The sequence below is a fragment of the Neophocaena asiaeorientalis genome, unplaced genomic scaffold (assembly GCF_003031525.2).
Source record: "Neophocaena asiaeorientalis asiaeorientalis breed wild unplaced genomic scaffold, Neophocaena_asiaeorientalis_V1.1 scaffold110, whole genome shotgun sequence".
In the NCBI taxonomy this organism is placed as follows: domain Eukaryota; kingdom Metazoa; phylum Chordata; class Mammalia; order Artiodactyla; family Phocoenidae; genus Neophocaena; species Neophocaena asiaeorientalis.
In genome coordinates, this window is record NW_020175053.1 from 5,403,648 (window position 1) to 5,425,334 (window position 21,687).

Consider the following 21,687-nt stretch of genomic DNA (forward strand, 5'->3'; position numbering starts at 1 on the left):
TTTTTTTCAGGTCAAGAGGACAACGCTAGTGGACAGCAGAACATCCGTTACCGACGTGAAATTTGCTCCTAAGCATATGGGTCTTATGTTAGCAACCTGCTCAGCAGATGGTATAGTCAGAATCTACGAGGCACCAGACGTCATGAATCTCAGCCAGTGGTCTCTGCAACATGAGATCTCATGCAAGCTAAGCTGTAGTTGTATTTCTTGGAACCCTTCAAGGTATGCTTACACAGCAATCCTCTGGTGATATAAGCCTAGTAATTATTACACTTAGCATCAGATGGTTTATTTTTTTGAAAATGCTTTTCTTAAGTAGTCTTGTTCATTATTTTTAAAAATGTATATTATGTAGAATAAAAATTCTCCTTTCTCCACCCTGTCATGTGTCTTATACCCCTATTTCTACCCCACAGAAGAAGCCAACCACTGTAAATATTCTGGTGCGCCTTCTGGACTTTTTCCATGTATATAAAATAAATATTTAATAACAAATATTTAATTTGTGTGTTTATAAACACACAAATATATGCAAATACAGGTATATGCTATCATGTACAAGTGGACACAAAACACACAGACATGTTTAGACATAACATTTTCCTTTCATGCAATTTGCCTTTTTCACTTACAGATACATCATGGGCATTTTCCCATGTGTTAGTATAACTAGTTCTTCCTTACTCCTTTAACTGCTGTATAGAGTGTGATTCTAAGACTGTATCATAGTTGATTTTTATTAAACTTTTTAAAATTAAAAGAGTAATGAGTCACCTGATAAAAAAATTCAAATAATCTAGAAGAGTACAAAATGAGAGGTAAAAGTTCCCTTACTCCCTAAAAACAAATGCTGTTAGTAGTTTTGTTTTTAGATTTTAATTCTGGTAGTCACTATTTTATTTTTAAATGATTTATTTATACCTTTGGTTCTTGCTGTGTTATCTTTAGACAGTATTTATACTCATTCTGTGAAAGATGACTTCAGCACATTTACAAAGCTTTCCACTTGTGAAGGTATGACAAGGTATTTTATTTGTGGAAGTGTTAATAGTTGTTTAGTTGTATTGGTAATTATCTTAATTTCAAATATTTATTTCTCTAGTGATTTATCAATTTTTAGACTATATATTGACTCACCTCTCTTTTAAAAAAGGGGAAATCAGCTTTTTTTTGCTTCTACCACACATTCACCCTCCCATTTCCTAATATTTTGTTATATTGCTTATACAGTGACAGGATTTACAATGTTTGTATTTATGTTTTGTAAACATTTAATAATATTAAGTTATATGTGTTAAGTACACATATAAGTACTTTATCTTTTGACTACAGGTTGATTCTAAATATTAAGTAGCAACCAAATTTATAAGACTAGATTATGTAAATATTCATTACAGACATAAATGTAATCTGTTTCATGGAAACTTTCGTTCACACAGAATAATATGGCATTAACTCCTGATGGGTGCTCTTTTCTCTTTACTGATTCCTTTACTTTTGGGTTATACTTGGCTGTCACAATTTTCATATCACGAGTTGCCTTTGGATTTTTTGTTTTCATTTTGGTCGCATACCTCTTAAAGTAACTTTTTTTCCTATATGGGATGGATGGCAAACTTTCTGAATTCTGGCATACCCAGAAATGTCTTAATTTTTCTCCATGCTTAATTATAGTTTGACTAGTTTTAGAACTTCGGCCAAGTTCCAAATGTAAGAATTTCAAATTACTATTCTTGAATCTTTTAAACTTTAGGTGGTGAGATGTCTGAGGTCAGTCTGATACTGGATCTTTTGTAGGAAGACTAGTCTTTCTGGAAGATTTTAGGATTTTGCCTTACTACTTTGAGTTGCAAGTATATTATCCGAGTTTGTGGTTTGTCATTTTGACACTATCATGACTTTTGATAGTCTGCAGAAAGTTCTGAATTTTAATATAGCCACACTTAACAGTCTTTCTATATTTGTTATAGTGCTTTTTGTTTTTTTATTTGAAAAATTCCCCACCTTGATGTTGTCAAGTGTATTCTGAAAGGTTTTTGGTTTTGCCTTTCACACTTGGGTCATTAAAACTCCTGGAATTGCTTTGTATGGGTTTAAGGTAGTAGAATTCTAAAATTTATATACCAGGATGTTTCCAAGTGTTTTTTCTTTTAAAACATTTTTCTGTTAGGGAAGATTTCAAATATACTAAAAGTATATAATAGGCAGAGCCTCAAATATCCATCACCCAGCTACAGTAATTCAAAGCTACTCTTGTTTAATCTGTATATGCCTCCCCACCTTCACAAACAAAACAAAACAAAAACTGGATTATTTTTAAGTAAATCCAGACATACACTATTAGATGTTGGTCTTTTTTGAATTCATCCTGCTTGATGCTTAGTGGTCCCTTTTAAGGTGAAGAAGGTCCTTGTCTCAGATTGGGGATATTTTAGGATTCTTTGATAATTTATCCTTCTGTTTTCTCGATTCTGTCCTTCTGGAATTCATCTTTGATTATTCTTGGATTTACTCTCTATTTCTTTAAAATTGTTTGGAGATTTACTACTCTGTCTTCCAGATCTCCAACTTGTTCTTCAGGTGTACATTTTATACCATCCAGTGATGTTGGGGGTTGGGGGGAGTGGCAATCATTTTTAATTGTTAAGAAGTCTTTCTTTTTCTCTGATAACTCCTTTTTTATGCCTGTCAGTTTTTGTTACATGGATACAACATTTCTCTGAGGATCCTAATTAAAATTTTAAAAAATTTTATGTTTTTTGATTTACAGTCAAGTCTCCTTTTTTTTTTTTTTTTTTTTTTTTTTTTTTTCGGTACACAGGCCTCTCACCGCTGTGGCTTCGCCCGTTGCGGAGCACAGGCTCCGGACGCGCAGGCTCAGCGGCCATGGCTCACGGGCCCAGCCACTCCGCGGCACGTGGGATCTTCCCGTACCGGGGCACGAACCCGTGTCCCCTGCATCGGCAGGCGGACTCTCAACCACTGCGCCACCAGGGAAGCCCAAAGTCTCCTTTTTTGCAGTAGTTATGTTCTATCAAGTTGCTGCAACACTGAATTAGCTAATACTGAGCCACCCCTCCCAGGGGAAATACAGGATTAGGTGCTACCAGCCTCTGATCACATTTTTGTTAACTGATCAGTACTTAACCTTGTTTTATGTGTCTTTCTGTCTAAAGCCACCTTATTTAGCATATATTCATTAACATTGAACTCAGCCAACAACACTAACTCATACCTGAATGCAGTTTTTATCTAACACAGGTATTTTCTCCATAAGGAACATCATGACCTTCTTGCTAAACTTAGGAACACAAGGCAGCACGTCAGCACTGCACTTGGGGGCCATTTTTTTTTTTTTTGCGGTACACGGGCCTCTCACCGCTGTGGCCTCTCCAGTTGAGGAGCACAAGCTCCAGACGTGCAGGCCCAGCGGCCACGGCCCATGGGCCCAGCCGTTCCGCGGCACGTGGGATCCCCCCAGACCGGGGCATGAACCTGTGTCCCCTGCATTGGCAGGCGGACTCCCAACCACTGCGCCAGCAGGGAAGCTTGGGGGCCATTTTAAACAGTGAAATCATCAACACAAAGAACAAAAATGCAGAAAACATGATGGTAAATAGAGTGCAAAGCAGACACTGGTTTTCAGCATAAAGCTGAAACAGGAAGGCCCATGAATGCCCCAAGTATTGGATTTTTGGTTTTGCAAATAAATTTTAGCAAGTAGGTCAGTTTACAAATGTGGAATCTGCATATGATGTGGACTGTAGGCTGTTTTATATTTTCTCAAAGATCTATTTCCTCAAAGAACTGTTTGTATGCCTTGGTCTTTAACTGTCACACTCCTTCTTTTTCTCAAGTGCATGTTAGTCTTTGCTCATGTATTTGTGAACAGGAGACTGTGATGGCTGCTAGAGAGAACTGGTGTTGGTATTTTTCTCCTGTTAGATGCTCTGTTTTCTTAACAGCTCATTCTCTTACTTAGGGGGTTGGTTGAGTTTTGACTAAGTAGGTGGAGTGATTTGGCAGGGTTTCCTTGTAGGGCGACCAAGAGGGAGCTGGCAGGTGGGCATTACCCCCAAATTACCAAAGTCAGGTTTTGACTTGGGGGATAGAGCACTTTAATGTATTTTCTTCTTTCTTGTCCCTCTCCCTGCCAGCTTTGCAGTGCTACTTTATTTCAAGTTCATATCTCTCCTCATAAGTTCTAATCATCTCACTAGGATCCTTCTCAGATTTTATTTAGCCTAGAGCAGAGTCAGCTGCCAGCCATGGGGGTCTTCTGATTGCAGATTATTAAATGAATCAATTCATGATTGCCCCATTACTCATTACTATTGGTTGATTGATTTGTTATTTACTTATTGATTAGAGGTTGGAGCTGCTAGAATTTCCTCCTTAATGATAGTTGTTGAGCTCTTTTTCCCTTAGCATTTTAACTGTCTGATCTCCTTTTGCTTCCTGGAATCCTCCAGATTTCATGATTTCTGATGGCACATTCTGATTTCTGCACTGTTACAGTGTTATTTTTTCATCATTTCCATGGAGGCGTAGGAAGGAGATGCAGGTGATCAGTCTCCTGTATTCAGTCAGAGAGTTGGATGGTTTTGCTCACTGTTTAATTACGAGTCATATTTGGAAAATGGTTTAAATGTGATCATCTTATTTATGGATATACAAATGAGATAATCCTCAATTCAGGTTGTTGTCTGGATGTTTCACAATTTATTTTTTAGAATATTTAAAAAATTTATATTTTCAGTAATTTTAGAATATATTACTGTAAATGTACTTGTCCTTGATCAAATAAATACATTTGTGGAACATTGAAAAAAGAAATTTTGTGAGATATAGAAATTACTATAATTTACATCCCTTTGAATAGCTAAGAATTATAATAAGTAACTTGTAATTTTATTTTATTACTATAGCACTTTGTAGTTTATCTGGTATTTTTCTTTTTTTTAATTAAAAAAAATGTTTGTTTATTTGTGGCCACGTCAGGTCTTAGTTGCAGCACTTGGGCTTCTCTCTAATTGTGGCGTGCAGGCTCCAGAGCACGTGGGCTAGTTGCCCCAAGGCATGTAGGATCTTAGTTCCCCGACCAGGGATCGAACCTGTGTCCCCTGCATTGGAAGGTGGATTCTTAACCACTGGACCGCCAGGGAAGTCCCTACCTGGTTTTTTCCTTATATTAGGTGATGTCGTTATCAGATGCTTTAGTAATAAACACCTAAACCTTTTTTTAAAAATTATCGCATTTTGTTTTCAGCTTTATGAAATTGGCAGATCACAATATCAAGATCAAAGGTTAAACAATACCTCTATGTCATGTTCATAGAGGTATTACTTAATCTGGATGGGGGAGGCAAAGGAAATCAATATCTAGGACATTAGACATAGAAATGAAAAAAAAAGATTCAACCTAGAGTCAACCTCAGTAGAGTTCACTCTCTTAATTGCTTATCTTTTGCCTTTGTCAAAACGCCGTTGACCACAAATGAGTCTGGAGACTAGAGAATGACAGGCATGCCTTCCTGAGGGTGGTCTTTTTCTACTTTTCCTTCTCCATCGGGGTGGGGTTCTTTTTGTACGAAGCACATAAAAATCTTTTTGCCATGAATTTGGTCACCGTAAAATTACTTTTCATTCTATAGTTAATGACCAGAACTTTTAGAAAGAAAAATTCTAACGCCTCTTAAGTGTCTTTAAAAAAAAAAAAAATCTATTGACAGCTTGAAGCCTTTTGTTTTGGGAAAAGGACTACTTTCTAAGCCATAAGAAAATGTGGTTAAAAACAAGGTGAAAGCCCAGTGTCCTCAGTCCCCAGGCTGAGAACTCAGGGGTACCCCTCCTGGGTGTGTGGTGCCAGGCGTGGCAGGGGTCTAGTCCAGAGTGACACGCTGACTGGTGGGTTGCATGGCTGCTGAATGCATTTTTAATTCTCTGAACTAAATGTGCATTAACTTTATAATTATGTAAAATATCTTATACTTTTCCTTTCTAGCTCTCGTGCTCATTCCCCCATGATCGCTGTAGGAAGTGATGACAGCAGCCCAAACGCAATGGCCAAGGTTCAGATTTTCGAATATAATGAAAACACCAGGTCAGTACTGCTTTGGTTAAGTTATTGTTCTGAATTGCATTTAATTTTTTAAAATGTTATTTCTTTACTCATTAACTCAGTTACGCATTATTTGTCACATATTTACTGATTTCCTATGATACGCTAAGTTCTCTGCTCTGGTAATATAAAATTGAGTGGTGTAGAGGAAAAGGTAATTGATCTCCCAGTATGTACCATCATGAAGGGAAAACAAACAAACAAAAAAAAGGTGAAAAATGGTGATGAATTTTATAAACTGGGAGAATCAGGATGTTCAGAGATTATGCCTAGGGGGAGGGGGCCAGGAAGATTCATTCAAAAGGAGACCCATAGGGCTTCCCTGGTGGCACAGTGGCTGAGAGTCCGCCTGCCGATGCAGGGGACATGGGTTCGTGCTCCGGTCCGGGAGGATCCCACATGCCGCGGAGCGGCTGAGCCCATGAGCCATGGCCGCTGAGCCTGCGCGTCTGGAGCCTGTGCTCCACAACAGGAGAGGCCACAACAGTGAGAGGCCCACGTATCGCAAAAAAAAAAGGAGACCCATAGAATGAGTAGAAGTTAGCCAGACAAAGAGGGCAAAACATTCCAGATGGAGAAAACTGCATGTGTTGAGAGAGAGCCAATATATTTTCACTGTGTTTGGAACATAATAGGTAAAAGGGAGTGTGATGAGAAATCTGGAAGGCTTATACCTGCAAGACCTACTGTTCAACGTTTAATTTTTATCTTAAGAGTAATGTGAAGCCATTGAAAGGCTTCTCAGTTGGAGAATAACAGGATCAGATGGTAGTTTAACACTCCCGAGGTGTGGAAATAGACTTTGTTGTAGCTTCCTTTATCATCACTTAAAAAATTCAATTCTTGCTGTTGTCAGCTTAACTTTTTTCTTTACACTTAAATTTTAGGGAATTCAGGTACCCTTTTTCTTAAAAAAGATGTTAATGGCTAACAAATCAAGATCTCATTCGAATTAAGTTTTAGTTACTCTGTTTTAAGCTAAACTTAGAAAAAAATTAAAGGAAGAAACGTGGGAGGTGATATTACATTCCTAGGGCTGTCAAAGCAAATTACTACAAACTGGTGGCTTAAAAGAGATGTTTCTTTTCAGAGTTCTGGAGGCCAGAAATCTGAAATCAACGTGTTGTCAGGGCTGTGCTGCTTTCAGACTCTTTCCTTGTCTCTTCCAGCTTCTGGAGGCTCCAGGAGTTCCGTGGCTGAGCTGCATCACTCCAATCTCTGCCTGTGTCTTCACGTGGCTTCTTCTCTAGTGTCTGTTTCTCTCTCATCCTGAGATCCTTAATTGTATCTGCAAAGGCCCTTTCCGATAGGTCACATTCACAGTTTCTGGGGAATGGGGCTGGACATATTATATATTGCAGAGATAAACACTACTTCATTGTGAGCAAGATGGAGAAAATGGAGATACCTAGACATGTGGATTTTTAAAATTTTCATTTCTGATAATTCTAACGTAAATTGTTTTTTCATTTAGGAAATATGCAAAAGCTGAAACCCTCCTGACAGTCACAGATCCTGTCCACGATATTGCCTTTGCTCCAAACTTGGGACGGTCTTTCCACATTCTTGCCATAGCAACCAAAGACGTGAGAATTTTTACATTAAAGCCTGTGAGGTGAGTTTTTGAAACAATTACTAATTTGAAAGTTCTCTTACCTCTTGCTTATTTTCATTTGTGGAGGAGAGTGTAGAGGCAACAGTGATCTGAAGAATGGATCTTCCCGGACCGGGGCACGAACCCATGTTCCCTGCATTGGCAGGCGGACTCTCAACCACTGTGCCACCAGGGAAGACCAAGAGAGGAGATTTATGTTTTCTTAGTTGTGTTTTATTTAGGCAGATACTAAAATGAATTGGATCCTCTGAATATAATTGCACTCTATAAATGTTTGAAGGAATGAGAGGTGGCAGTCTACTTAGGGAAAATTAAATTAGAACTGAGACATTCTTGTGAATAATTTGTTTAGCTTTAACTTTGGAATTGTGAGTTTCTGTTCTTTTTCTTTTCTTTTTTCCTTCTCTTCTCCTATTCTTCCCTTTCTACTACTTTTTCTTTTGAAATTAATCATTGTCATCTCTTTTATTCCTCAGCCTTTTGGGGGGAATAAAATCCTCTTTAGTCACTTAATATCTTTTATGTGGTAGGATCATGCCAGGTACTGGGGGATCAAGTGAAAGTGACATGGCCCATCTCTCAGTAAGCTATGGAGGTTGGGGGGCAGGTATGGATATGACATTGATATGGCGTGTATGTGAGACCATTTGTATTTTTTAATTTAGAACAGTGAGTGTGTGTGTGTGTGTGTGTGTACACAGAATTCCTCAGGAAAATTTTTTTATTAACAGGAAAGAACTTACTTCCTCTGGTGGGCCAACAAAATTTGAAATCCATATAGTGGCTCAGTTTGATAATCATAATTCTCAGGTCTGGCGAGTGAGTTGGAATATAACAGGGACAGTGCTGGCATCTTCAGGAGATGATGGCTGTGTCAGGTTGTGGAAAGGTAAGATTTCATTGGAGGAATTGTTGCTTTATGATGCTACTTTAGAATTTTCACTTAGAAATGTAAACTCTGAAGTATTTTGAAAAAAATTATCTTTCTACAGTTACTTTTAAATTAATGTCTCATATTGTGTTGAATCTTTGTCATTTTACCTAGTTCATAGCAGTAATTGACTAATTGAATTGTTTACGTTTCCATGTGGAACAAAGTAAAACTAACTGTAACAGAATATACACTACCTCCAAAGATACCATTTGCTATGTGTGTAACTTGTGGGACTTCTCTACAAACTCAGGATATAGTCATCTCTTATTTGATTAAACAATTGCTTTAGCCAACAAGCCCTTAAGAGAAGAAAAATCCAGTATCTTCCCCACTTCTTCTCTACAGCTCCCAAAAGTTAGAGAATCTTGAGGCCACTGATTCTAAAAGTTTCTTACAAATGCCAAGCAGAGAAGGTGGTCTGGACGGTCGACACAGACTGTGGGTGCTGTGGCATGGTCTGTACTTCTCCACGGATGTTTATCCACTGGCTCTGTGTACCACTCTAGTCGGTAGCGTCCCATCTTTAGGATTCGAAGTTACAGCTTCGTTCATTTCCCCTGAGGAGTTACTGTTCCCAAACTGCAGTTTGGCTGAGTCTCCTATGGTCAGCTTTAGGCTGTGGTAGAACCAGCCCAGGTGTCCCTTTCCTCAGGGTCTTTGCTGCCCTGTCCTGCCTAACTTGGATTTCCTGAGCTCAGTGTCTGCAGTGACCAGTTTTGCATCCAAACAATTAGACCAAGTTGGATAAGCCACTCAAACCCCAGAGGTTCTATTACCTACATCCATGAGGACTTGACTTGTACTCGCTTAACCGAGAAGGTGACTCCGTTACCCACACATCAGAACTGAAATCCATTATAATGAAGACAGAATTTTATTTTGATATTAACTTAATGTAATAATGTGGTAGCTTAGAGAATTGTCTCTGTTAATATTTATCTAGTAAGGAAAGGAAATGGGTGGTGAGAGCTTTGTTTTTCAATTAGTATTTCTTTAAAAACTTCAAAAAATAATTGTTAAAATTGAGATATATGTGTTTCATTTAAAAAAATGTCTTTACCATTTATCCTGAGAGATATGTAGCCTGTAGGTCTCTTTTATTTCTTTAATTGTAGATTTGTGCCCTGGAACATAGGTTATTAGTCATGTTAATGAGTTTGACCATTTTCCTTTCAGCTAATTATATGGACAACTGGAAGTGTACTGGTATTCTGAAAGGTAATGGGAGCCCTGTCAATGGGAGCTCTCAGCAGGGAAACTCAAATCCTTCTCTAGGTTCAAATATACCAAATCTTCAGAATTCATTAAATGGATCTTCTGCTGGCAGGTAGGCTGTTTTGTGAGAAAACTAGAAATTATCTTCTTTTTAAATCATTCTGGTAGCCATACTGAAGGTGTGTTATTTCATGGATTTTAAGACTGAATCAAGAAATTCACACATAATTGTGGCACTAGAAGAGAAGGAGGCACTTTGGTAGCTCTGTATTTGGCTTATTACTTGGTCATAATATTTACAGGTAGGTTCTGAGGCCGTTAAACAAACTCAATTATATGCTGAAATTTAGTGGTCTTCCAGAAACATATATAACTTTGAAGTAATGAGATGAAGAGGAAGTTTGGGACAGTACTGAGGATCGTAGTCCCAGATGAGCATTAGTGTTGCTAGTGCTGGTAGGGTGGCCTTTGAGTCAGGTTAAACTGAAATTTTAAATAAAACACACGAACTAAGGCTTTGTAAAAGTGAGTAAATTAAATGTTTTTTGTGTGTGTGTTTAAAATTTTCATGGAGATTGTAAGAGGATATGGTAAATTCTGAGTTCTTGATTTTTAGAATTTTTAGTATATTTTAGATTCTCAAAGAATGTTTAATGTTATCTAAAGAGTTGTCCTTTTGTTTTCATATTCAAATTTCAATTGTGAATTTGTAAGGTAAAATTATTTTAATATGCCTTTGTGAATAATTTGGAATACTATTTAGGAAACTTCAAAGCACAGCCTTAACAAACTGTCACGTGGTTGTCCTGTTGTCAACTTAAATGAAAGAAGAGAATTGTATTTTAAATTTCCTCAACTTTTTTTTTTTTTTTGCGATATGCGGGCCTCTCACTGTTGTGGCCTTTCCCGTTGCGGAGCACAGGCTCCGGACGCACAGGCTCAGCGGCCATGGCTCACGGGCCCAGCTGCTCCGCGGCATGTGGGATCTTCCCGGACCGGGGCACGAACCCGTGTCCCCTGCATCGGCAGGCAGACTCTCAACCACTGCGCCACCAGGGAAGCCCTCCTCAACTATTTTTGTATTGTTATATTTTTATAAAGGAGTCCTGCTTTTTGATTTTTAAGTATTTGCATGAAAACAACTTCAGGTCACCATAGAAGATATCAGATTATAAAGATTATTTCATGAAGCAAAGATACTAGTGTTAATTTTTTTTTTTAAAATCTGGTTTTTAGTTGCTGCCTGTACTGCACATTTTCTTTTGTAAAGAGCTTTGAAGTTTTGATGTGTTCTAATTGTGCCAATAACCATGTGTGTTAGATCTGTGATGCATTTTCCCTTCTCCATTTGTATTATGTCCTTTAACAGAAAGCACAGCTGAGTACCAGCTAACTGGAGTAACTTTGCTGTTTTGCTGCTTGTTGCATGCACACAGGAATGGGAAGCAAGCTCCTTTTCCCCTTCCCCAGCGCCGTTTGACCTCTCCCAAGATACACCAACAGCCTGCTTACTACTAAACGCAGTCCAAAAGGCCTTTAAAAATACAGTGTATATCATTTTTTTTTGTGCTAGCCAGTTTATTGACATTATTTGAAACTTCTGAAATATAAATGGAGAGGCTTTTTGTTGAGACATTGTCACCAAAACAATTTTTTGAAATGTTTCTGAAATGAACATGGGTTTTAAAATTAAAGGATTGTTACCATCCTCATTGCTAGTTGGGAGGAGGGAAGGTATCACTTTATTCCATCTGGAGACTATATATAGACTTATGTCTTTTATTTTCTAAAACAGTAAGCTAAAATGAACTTTTATAATTTTAATTTGAAGATTGAATATTTTTCATAAAGATTGTTTTGAGTGCTAATTTGTTTACCTTTTGTAGAATTGGTTTATACATGATATTATTCAGTACAACTCTGTTATTTCTTTGTAATGTTTAAAAAGTATTAGTGAAGGAGTGAGAGAAGTAGTAGTGAAAGTAACTTGACTGTACAGTTTGTAGCCAAACATTTGGTATTGCTTCATTTATAATTTAGAAGTAAAATGAAAACATCTTTGTAAGTTTTCAGTTCATATTCACTAAAGAGATAAATGTTTCTAATATGTGCTTGTATATTTTTATGGTGTGATTTCATGGCTTAAGTTTTCCTTCAAGTAAAAATTTGGAAACATAGTATAAGAAGCAGATAAAACTCTGCTAAAATTGTGCATGCATGTTAACCTCCACATTCCATGTCCCAGGATTTTCTTAATTTTGTTGGCTGCTTCATTTAGTTCATATCCTCTGATAACAAAGCTATAAATCTTTTTTTGAGAAAATGCTAAAGTATTACGGGTAAGTTTTAAAATGGCAGAAGAATAACAATAGGACATATTTTTGAGCCCTTTTACTTATCAAAATTTTGTACTAGTCTTTTTGCAGAAAAACATCTAAGTACATTCAAAGATTGTGTTTCTTCAAAAGTATGTTGCAATAGCTGGCCATACTATGTGAAAGTCTATCTGAATTGGTCCTCAGTATCATGTATGCACTAAAAAATGTGCTGCTGCTACAAGTGAAGTGTTGCTTAAAGAAAAAGCTTATTTGATTTGTAAATTACAGGAGAGCATCAATATGTTTCTGAGAGACTAGAAAATGTTTTAAATTATAAAATTAATGTCTTTTTTGTAACATTCATACTGATAATTTTTTTTAACATTTTAAGTTTAACAGATTGTATTTCTTTTTTCAAGTTTCTATACTTGCTTAAGTGAGCCTGATTTGAGTAAGGGTCTTGATTTTGCTATTATGTTCCGTTAGTTTTGGCATGAATATAGTAAAGCTTTTTTTTCTAGCATGTGTTTTTTCCTCTTTGGTTCTCTTTGTATTTACTACTTTTCTCTTTTTCTTCTGTTTTTTCTTTTTTTTTTTTTTTTTCTGTTGTTTTTGTTTTGTTTTGGTGTTTTGTTCCTGTCTTCATTGTTTCAGGTATTTCTTTCCCCCTCTGGATTCCCCACGGGCTGGATCGAGATGGTCCAGTTATGCCCAGCTCCTTCCTCCTCCTCCTCCTCCTCCTCCTCTGATAGAGCACTCTTGCGATGCTGACACTGCCAGCCTCCAGTATCCTCACCCTCGCAGACGATCTCTCTCTCGGCCTCTTAATCCCTTACCTGAGAATGAAGGGGTTTAAAAAACACTGATTTAACACTTAAAGGCCTTATTCAAGTGCTTGTAAATGCTTTCATTCCTGGCTTTTTGTTTTTCTTCATTTTCTTTCAGAAGATTTTTCTAATTTAGGGTCTGTCTTGCATGTATTAAAACCAGAACATGGTGTTTGGAACCTAAATGTGTTTGTGCTTCTGCATCAAAGGAATATTTGCTTCATTGGTTGATAACCTTTGATGAAATATGAGATGTGTACACATAACATTAACTGTGAGAGTTACACACAATAGCTGACTTCAAAGTGCCTGTTCTGTACATTTTATTTTGAACTGTTATGGCGTTAAGTTTCTTATGGTTTGTCATACTGGTTAATGTGAAAGCATATCGTTATAGAGTTAACTTTGCCTTTGAGACATGATAAAAAATGTTTTTGATTTTTACAGGCTAATGTTGCAACTGACTAGTTTGTAAAATAAATCATTCCTGTGTATAAAGCAGCAAAACATATTATGGACTGTTTGGTCTTTTTTTTTTTTTTCTTTTAAAGGAAACTGCCTTTCACTACTTGGAATTATTGTTTAAAGCTTTTGTAATTATTCTCCAAGTAGATTATTTAATAAAATATATTTTTAAAGATATGAATCTGTTGCCATATAAAAATAGAATGTAGTTTATTTGATGGTTGGTAAAGCTTATTTATATCTCCTTAAAATATCATATTGCTAAAAAAAAGATCCAAACAATCAGAAATTAGGGGATGATCATGGCATTTATTTAGAAGGTAGAAAGTTAGTATGGAGACTAACATCTAGAATCAACAAATGTCTACTTGACATTTGAACTGCTATTTGAACAGCATTTCGTGTGTCTATCAGCTGATCACACAGATGGTATAGTTGTTATAAATATATATTATAATTTACAATCTAATTTTCAAAGACACTCTCCTATCAATAGACACTTTCCTGTCAAACCCCTAGAGCTTCTTAACATGCAAAGGATAAAGAGCTTATAAAGTATATTGTATTTTAATTTAAGGCAAGGTCTTCCTTCTGTTAAAGGACTTGTTTTAGACCGGTAGACTTGTCGAGTTTCAAAGCAAGAGGTCTCACTTTAAGTCTGGATCTAGCTGAGAATTAAGAATTCAAGTCTTTTAGATTTCAATCATTATCGAGGTACGTGGGGTAGGATGGGGTAATGAATTGAGACAGGCCCTCCCATTTAGTGAACATTGGGCATCTCCTATATGCAAGATACTGTGCTAAACACTTTGGGATATGTAAAAAAAACCAGAAAGGTAGTCGGCACACATTCATTCTAGTGGGAGAAGGCATTTACAGAATTTACAAAGGGTAGTGAGGATTCAGCTTCATAAAAAAGGTTGAACGGTACAGGAGGCATTAAAGAAAGTGATTTATATGTCAGCAGGATTTGGAAGGAATGTGGGATTGTGACATGCTGGAGTACTTACAGTGGAAGAGGGCGGAGTCCAGGGTGATGGCCCAAATGTAGAAGAGGACAGGGCGTGTGCAGGCAGAGGATTAAGTTTTAGTCCAATGAAAGAACAAGGTTCATTTGGGGAGCTAGTGGGAGATTAACCTGGATGCGTACCTTGTGGTCACACTGTAGAAGGTGCTGGATATTGGAGGTTGAGGTGTTACCACTCAGAGCAGTTGGTAAAGGGAAGCCATGTGAGACGTCCGCCTTTCCTAACTGGACAGGTGTCTCTTCTAATTCCCTGGAAGGTACCCTTGGCCATGGGGCCACTTCAAGCTCTTCCTGGAATTGGAGATTTGGAATTCACTATTTCTTCCTTTTCAGTTGGTCAGATAATAGCTAATGTTGTTGAGTGCCTCCACGTGCCAGTGCTCTTCTAGATGCAAGTTAACTGACTTCATCCTCACAGCAAACTCTGAGGCAAGTGCTCTGATTATCCCCATTTTACAGATGAGGACACCTGCAGGTTTAAGCTCTTTGTACGAGGCTGCACAGTTAGGAAGTGAGAGCATTGAGATTTGGACAGTCTGGCATCACAGTGAAGGCTCTTTTCCTGCTAATACTTTGGAGTGTAGATCCCTGTCACTGTCAGGTTGCTGGGTGCCATGGGGAGACCTCCAGTCACTTGATCTTTATGAAGGAAGGACAGTGAGTTGGGTTCAAGGGATTCAGGGTGAGTGACAGTCTGGAACAGTGGACACATTCCAGCAATTCACTGCCAGCGTGTGGCCATGGTGTAGGCAGAGCGTTGCTCATTACACTCAAACAGCATCCTTTCAGCTCTAGAGCTAAGGATTTGATTTGTTTTTCAAGATTCAGAAAATATTGAGATTTTCGCCATTTAATCTGTGTTCATTGAGTGTGGACACAGGTAGAACAGGCGTGGTTAAATGCCAAGGCTGGAAGGTTTCAAGAAGAGGTGTCGAGAGAACTGCGGAGACATCACTGAGTTTGACAGGAGGCCAGTCCTGATAAACTAAAACAAGTGTGGAAGTAGTACTCAGGGCCAAGCCAGAAACAGAATGAGTGACAATGAGGTGTGAAAGGAGGCAGTTAAGGATAGGAGAGACAGAGTGGTCTTTGTGTGATAAAATGGAACCAAGGAAGGGTGCGTGTCTTATTCATTTTTTTAAAATTTTATTTATTTATTTTTGGCTGCATTGGGTCTTTGTTGCTACGCGTGGGCTTTTCTCTAGTTGCAGAGAGCATAGGCTACTCTTTGTTGCGGTGTGCAGGCTTCTCATTGTGGTGGCTTCTCGTTGCAGAGCACGGGCTCTAGGCGCGCGGGCTTCAGTAGTTGTGGCTCGTGGGCTCTAGAGCGCAGGCTCAATAGTTGCGGCACATGGGCATAGTTGCTCCGTGGCATGTGGGATCTTCCTGGACCAGGGCTCGAACCCGTGTCTGCTGCATTGGCAGGCAGATTCTTAACCACTGAGCACCAGGGAAGCCAGGGTGTTTTATTTTTTGCAGAGAGATGCAGAGTTTCCAAAGGCAGAAAGGAAGAGAGTGAAGAGGGCATCCAGGAATGATTGTTGAGCAATATTTTGGAGGAGGTAGAAAGTTGTGATAAGCAGATGTCTTTTCCTACCAGGCTAAAATGAGGAGTAGGGACTGTTGAAGTCCCAAGTGTGCATCGTCAACATTCAACAGCTATTCAGTGGATTCAGTTAAAGAGTTAACTTTGTTAAAGAGGAACTGTAGGGAAGAAATTCTGAGGTAAAGAAAAGTGAAAGGTGTGGTTTCAGTAAAGCAGTAGTTAGGACCTCGTGGTGAGCAGGCGTTGGTGATGGGACTCGTGGCCTAAGGAGAACGGGAAATAGAGGAAGATAATTAGGGACGTACCGTCTCATCTCCTCGCCCCTCTTCACCCGGAACCAACCTTACTGCGCCCCATGGGCGACTTGGTGTAGCGCGGACCCCGGGGATGACTTCCTAACCGCAGCACTGTCAGTGTAAACGTGCGGCAGGTGACCACACGTCAGCATCCGCTCCCGTAGGGACAGTGCCAACACTTCCGAACTCGGGGTGTGTCAGATGCCTGGTCCACCCGAAGTAGTTCTCTGTGCTCTAGGCGAGTGCCGCTGCTCTGCAGCACCAGGTAAGAGAGGCGTGGCGTCCTCCAGTGGGCGAGGCGCCAGGCGCGGCGCCTCCGGGCCGGGCGCGGCTTCCCGCTTCAAATCCGGGATGCCCGCCCTCGTCCAATCAGCGGGCTCGTCCCTTCGCGCCGTCCAATCCAAAGCTGGCTTGGAGTTCCCGCCCCTCGGTCCGTGTAGCGAACCGACGTAAACCCCAGGGGCGCACGGTACGGCCGGCCGCCGTGTGGGGACGCGCGCACGCGCACTGGCAGAGGCGGCGGACTCCGGACCTCTCTTTCGCGGACTTTCTGCCGGCTGGGCGCTCGCGGCCAGCGTCGCGGGCTCGGTGAGGGGTCGCCGGGGGGCGGGGCGGGCGAGTCGGGCTGCCGTGAGAGCGGGGCCTCCGGGACTCGGGTCTTTTGTTCGGGTCCTGGTCCCTGTCTCCCCAACGCGGCGCTCCCCGCTCGCGGGCCGGGCCGGGCGGGGGTGACGCGCTGCTGACCGGCGGATGCGGCCGCGTCACCGTGGCTCCCGGCCTCTTGCGGGTCGTTTCACGGAAAAACGGGAAAGGTGACAGTGTTTGAGGTCGCTTTGCTTTTGTTTTTTCCCGACGGCAGACTTTGTTCGCTGAAGCATGAGGTCCCTTTCGAGGCCGTGGCCTGGAGGACAGCTGTTTTCATGACAGTGTTTTCACTCGCTGTTATCATTTTGAGGTCATTAGACTGGAGTTTTTACTGCTCCAAGGTCAACTTTTTCTCCGGATTCCAGTTTTTAGGGCAGTTTACGGTAAGTTTTGAAAACTGTTATGCTAGATGCCTACCTAATGGTAAAGCGTATCTTAGAACGTTGGGGAAGTTTGACTTTGGCTTTTTCCCACAGCTCATACTTTTAAGTGTGTTCAGTTGTGCACGTAGGCTTCCAGTCGACAACTACAGCAGATGATATTTTATGTACCCAGGCATGAAATTAAAGCAATTAAATATCAGTAAACTCGAGCAGGATGTTTTGAAGTTACTGCTTTAAGGACATACCAAGAGGAATCCCAAAGCTGGCTGCTTAGTTCAAGTGCAGTAAAAGGAAAGATAATATTGTATTGTCCTCGTTTTAGATGAGGAGGAGGGCTGGGTAATGCAATAGGGACGGAAGTTAGGGCATATTCCCTTCTAGGAAAACTTTAGGAATGTGGCATGTCCATAGATGGCTTAGAACAAGTGTAGTCCTTTCTGGAAAAGAGAGACTGGGCGGTAGATTACATCTGGAGGACTCTTCCCCTGGATTGTGTTACTATTGCACCCACAGCAAAGCTCTATTCCTGCACTTAGTACTGTATCATAGTGGGTAGGGATTGTCAGCTTTCTGAGGGGAGCCACCTTATTTATTGTTGCTTCACACAGCCAGGCAGAGTGTCTTTCACCGTTTGTTTTTGATAATGATTGTTGCATGAATGATCTTTGCTTGATATCTGGATTTTCTTAGATTTGATTCTTTCTAAGTGGAGATAACCCTTAAAGATATGGTATACATTTTGATGTGGTATTATATATTTGTAAGTGAATGAGTAACTTAGTAACTACAAGACTAGATGTGAGGAGGCTACTTGGAAGACTTGTGTGGGAATTTATTTTATTTTATTTTTTATTAATTTATTATTTTTGCTGTGTTGGGTCTTCATTTCTGTGCGTGGACTTTCTCTAGTTGTGGCAAGCAGGGGCCACTCTTCATCGCGGTGCACGGGCCTCTCACTATCGCAGCCTCTCTTGTTGCGGAGCACAAGCTCCAGATGCGCCGGCTTAGTAGTTGTGGCTCACGGGCCTAGTTGTTCCACGGCATGTGGGATCTTCCCAGACCAGGGCTCGAACCTGTATCCCCTGCATTGGCAGGCAGATTCTTAACCACTGTGCCACCAGGGAAGCCCTATTTAATTTTTAAAAAATATTTATTTATTTATATATTTAGCTTCACCGGGTCTTAGTTGCAGCATGCGGGATCTAGTTCCCTGACCAGGGATCAAACCCAGGCCTCCTGCATTTGGAGTGCAGAGTCTTAGCCACTGGACCACCAGGGAAGTACCCTGTGCAGGAGTTTAAAGATTGATGGACAGATAGGCAAAGTTTCCGCTCTTAGGGAGAAATCTTTTTAGTGGAAGAAGACAGACAAATACAAAAACAGACAGTGATCAGTGCTGGCAGAAATTAAAATGACCATGGACTCTAGGGTACATTTGACTTCGTAATAAGGGATCAACTCTCTTAGAAGGTGAGCTTTGAATTGAGGTGAATGTCAGGAAGGAGCTAGCTGTACAGACATCTAGAATAGTATTCTAGGCCTCGAGGTGGGGATGGGCTTCAGTATTATAGGAACAGAAAAGCCGTTATGTGGTGAGTGAGGCTGGGGTGTGCAGATGAGGTGGCTCACTGAAGTTTTCAGGAAGAGTATGGTACCTGGCTTATGGTTTACGATCCCTTTGATTGCCATGTGGAGAATTAATTGTAGAGTGGCAAGAATTGGACTGTGAAGACTGGTTAGGAGGTTTTTCAGTAGGGTAGGATGGTAGTAGAGTCAGAAAGATGTAGAATGACTCAGGGATTGTTTTAGACAAGGCCTGTTTTGCCCTTAGGAATAGGCTCCACTAGACGTGTTTTGATTGGCAACAGTGTTTTTACTGTGTTTAAATGGGTTCAGGTGGAGTCTGTATTTTCCTGTTGTCTGACGGTGCGTCTTCCTGAAGGCATTTGAGTTTGAGATTTGTCTGTGTAAGATGTGTGCTGCGTGACGGAGCTGAGGTCAGGATCCTGGGTGTGTCTAACATGGAAGGGGAGGCTGTCAGGTGAGATGCTTGGCTGTGAAAAGAGGGTGAGAAGGTGGTGCAGGGGTGCAAAGGAAGGGTGGGGATAGGTTTTCCACCTCCTGCGTCCTGGTGTGGGAGAGTTTGAAAGTGTTTGTAGAAATCGAGAAGAGGAAATGTAGATAGTTAGACATGTCAAAGAGAGGAAAACACTGGGCTGTGGTCTGAGAGGAGGGTGCTTATGTGATAGCTGGTGATAAGTTTGCTGGGTTTGACCCAGTTTGAAAATCTTCATTCATTCAGCAAATTTATTGAGGGTCTACTCTGTGCAGGGCACTGCTCTAGATTCACTGGTAAAACAGGTCAAGTCCCTGCCCTCATGGCACTTTAAATTCTAACGTAGGGTGGGGAATATAGTTAAACTGGTGAACTATATAGCACTACAGAAAAAAGGAAGCAGGGCAAGGAGATTGGCATGCCGAGCCTGACTGTACGCGCTGGTGGGAAAGTGGACATTTACACAAAGACCTGAAAGAATTGAAGGCACAGGAGCCTCCATGGGTTCCAGGGACGGCAGCAAGGTCAGGGTGGCTGGGGTGGAGGGCGCAAAGGAGAGGAGCAGGAGGTCCCAGGTCAGAGTTACTCAGTCCCCCGTTGCCAGCAAGACTGACTTTCTCAGTGCTATGGGAAGCCAGTGGAGTGTTCTGAGCTAAGCAGTGAGTGTTTGGCTTGTTTGACTGGGTAACCTGAGTGTGTGGAGGGTAGTCTGGGGAGGAAGATAGAGGCTCTTGCAGGGAGGGTCCCGGTTGGAGAGGGTGTGTCTTGACCATGGCGGTAGCAACCAGGAGTCGTGAGAAATGGCAGGTTCTGATTATATGGTTGTGATGTAGCCATTGGGATTTGCTGAGGGATTGCACACTGATGGTTTGATCTGAGCAACTAGAGAATGAACTTGTCGTTTTCTCTGTGGGGAAGATTGAAGAGCAGGCTTTTCTTGAGGGGGTTGCAGTGAGATGGAATCAAGATTGATGTTTTAGGTGCTTGTTGGATACCTAAGTGAAAATGTCAGGTAGGTAGTTGAACATCTGAGGTTCAGGGGAGAGACCCAGGCTGGAGATACAAGTTTCATATGGGATTTAAAACTTTCAACTGAGGGCACTCATCCAGAGAGGCTGGGTAGATGGAGGAGACCCAGGAGCCAGCCCTGGAGCCCTCGCTGTGTGGAGGTCCGGGAGAGAAGGAGGAGGAAGAGCCGACAGCGGTGCTTTGGAAACCAGGTGAAGAAAGTACTTCTGTGAAGAAGGAGTATGAATTCGATTCTGTTAGGTCCAAGACAAGGAGGACTGAAAATTGACCGTGGGGTTATGGGTTTGGCAACAGGGAGATCAGTGGTGATGTTGACAAGCCCTTGGTGGGGCGGTGGGACGGAAGCCAGCTGGGAGTGGGCTTGGATGAGGGGTGGAGCTGGGTGGCCGGTAGTGACTCGTATTGGAGGTCTGGGTGGTAGAGGTAGTGCGGATATAGGTGGCGGTAGCTGTGGGGGGATAGCAGGGCTGAGGTCGAGGAAGGCTTCTTGTGCTCATGGGGAGGACTGCCCCGAGAGATGCAGCAGTGTCGAGGAGGCGAGGCGGGTGTTGGAACGGGAGGGCTTGGCTTCTGCCAGAAGTGTGGATCCTTCATCTGTGATCAGGTAAGGTTAGTAGGTTTCTAGTGGTCTTAAGGCTTTTCCTACTTTGTAGAGTAAATTAGCCCATAATATCTAAACTCACACGTCAGTGATTTGCCACCGACCCCAGCACAGTCCTGCATTGTCGTCCGTCTCATCAGTAGTGGCAGCTCTTAGAATATCTGTCCAGGCGCTAAGCCCTCTCCCTTCCTCTGCTTTCAGCTGATGTGATCAGGCCAGACTTCCTAATACACCATTTAAGGCTTGTAGGATCTGGCTCTGTGGTTTTACTCACCCGTTGCCTGAATATGGTGGAGCACCTGCTATGGCCACCACACCCTTAGCACTTAGAGCAGAGTTTGGAGTCATACCTGGGCGCGAATCTTACTAATTGCACAAACTTGGGTCAGTTTAGCTAGTTTAGTCTCTGAGTTTGTTTCTTCTTTTGTAAAATGAGGATAAGTGAGTTAAGGTAGTAGGTACGCAATAAATTTTAATTTTCCACCATTGCTTATGTTTATTTGTCACCTTTTTTTTTTTTTTTTTTCCGTACACGGGCCTCTCACAGCGGAGCACAGGCTCCGGACACGCAGGCCCAGCAGCCATGGCTCACGGGCCCAGCCACTCCGC

General features: G+C 41.2%; 2 protein-coding genes across 3 annotated transcripts in view; both read left to right on the plus strand.

The window, feature by feature from the left end:
- The window catches only part of SEH1L (SEH1 like nucleoporin), a 22,382-nt gene extending 8,841 nt beyond the window's left edge, over positions 1 to 13,541 (plus strand). The window contains exons 4-9 of one of the 2 annotated variants that reach the window (XM_024763698.1): positions 11 to 222; positions 6,005 to 6,103; positions 7,596 to 7,736; positions 8,468 to 8,625; positions 9,847 to 9,997; positions 11,255 to 13,541. In XM_024763698.1, coding sequence (XP_024619466.1) covers positions 11 to 222; positions 6,005 to 6,103; positions 7,596 to 7,736; positions 8,468 to 8,625; positions 9,847 to 9,997; positions 11,255 to 11,267 — 774 coding nt within the window. In that variant the 3' untranslated portion in view covers positions 11,268 to 13,541. The remainder of the gene's footprint in view (positions 1 to 10; positions 223 to 6,004; positions 6,104 to 7,595; positions 7,737 to 8,467; positions 8,626 to 9,846; positions 9,998 to 11,254) is intronic. The other variant, XM_024763699.1, reaches the window with a different exon arrangement.
- A 3,313-nt stretch (positions 13,542 to 16,854) lies between these two features.
- CEP192 (centrosomal protein 192) overlaps positions 16,855 to 21,687 on the plus strand; it is a 96,819-nt gene continuing 91,986 nt past the window's right edge. The window contains exons 1-2 of the mRNA XM_024763700.1: positions 16,855 to 16,952; positions 17,224 to 17,392. The gene's annotated coding sequence lies outside the window, so the exon portion shown is untranslated. The remainder of the gene's footprint in view (positions 16,953 to 17,223; positions 17,393 to 21,687) is intronic.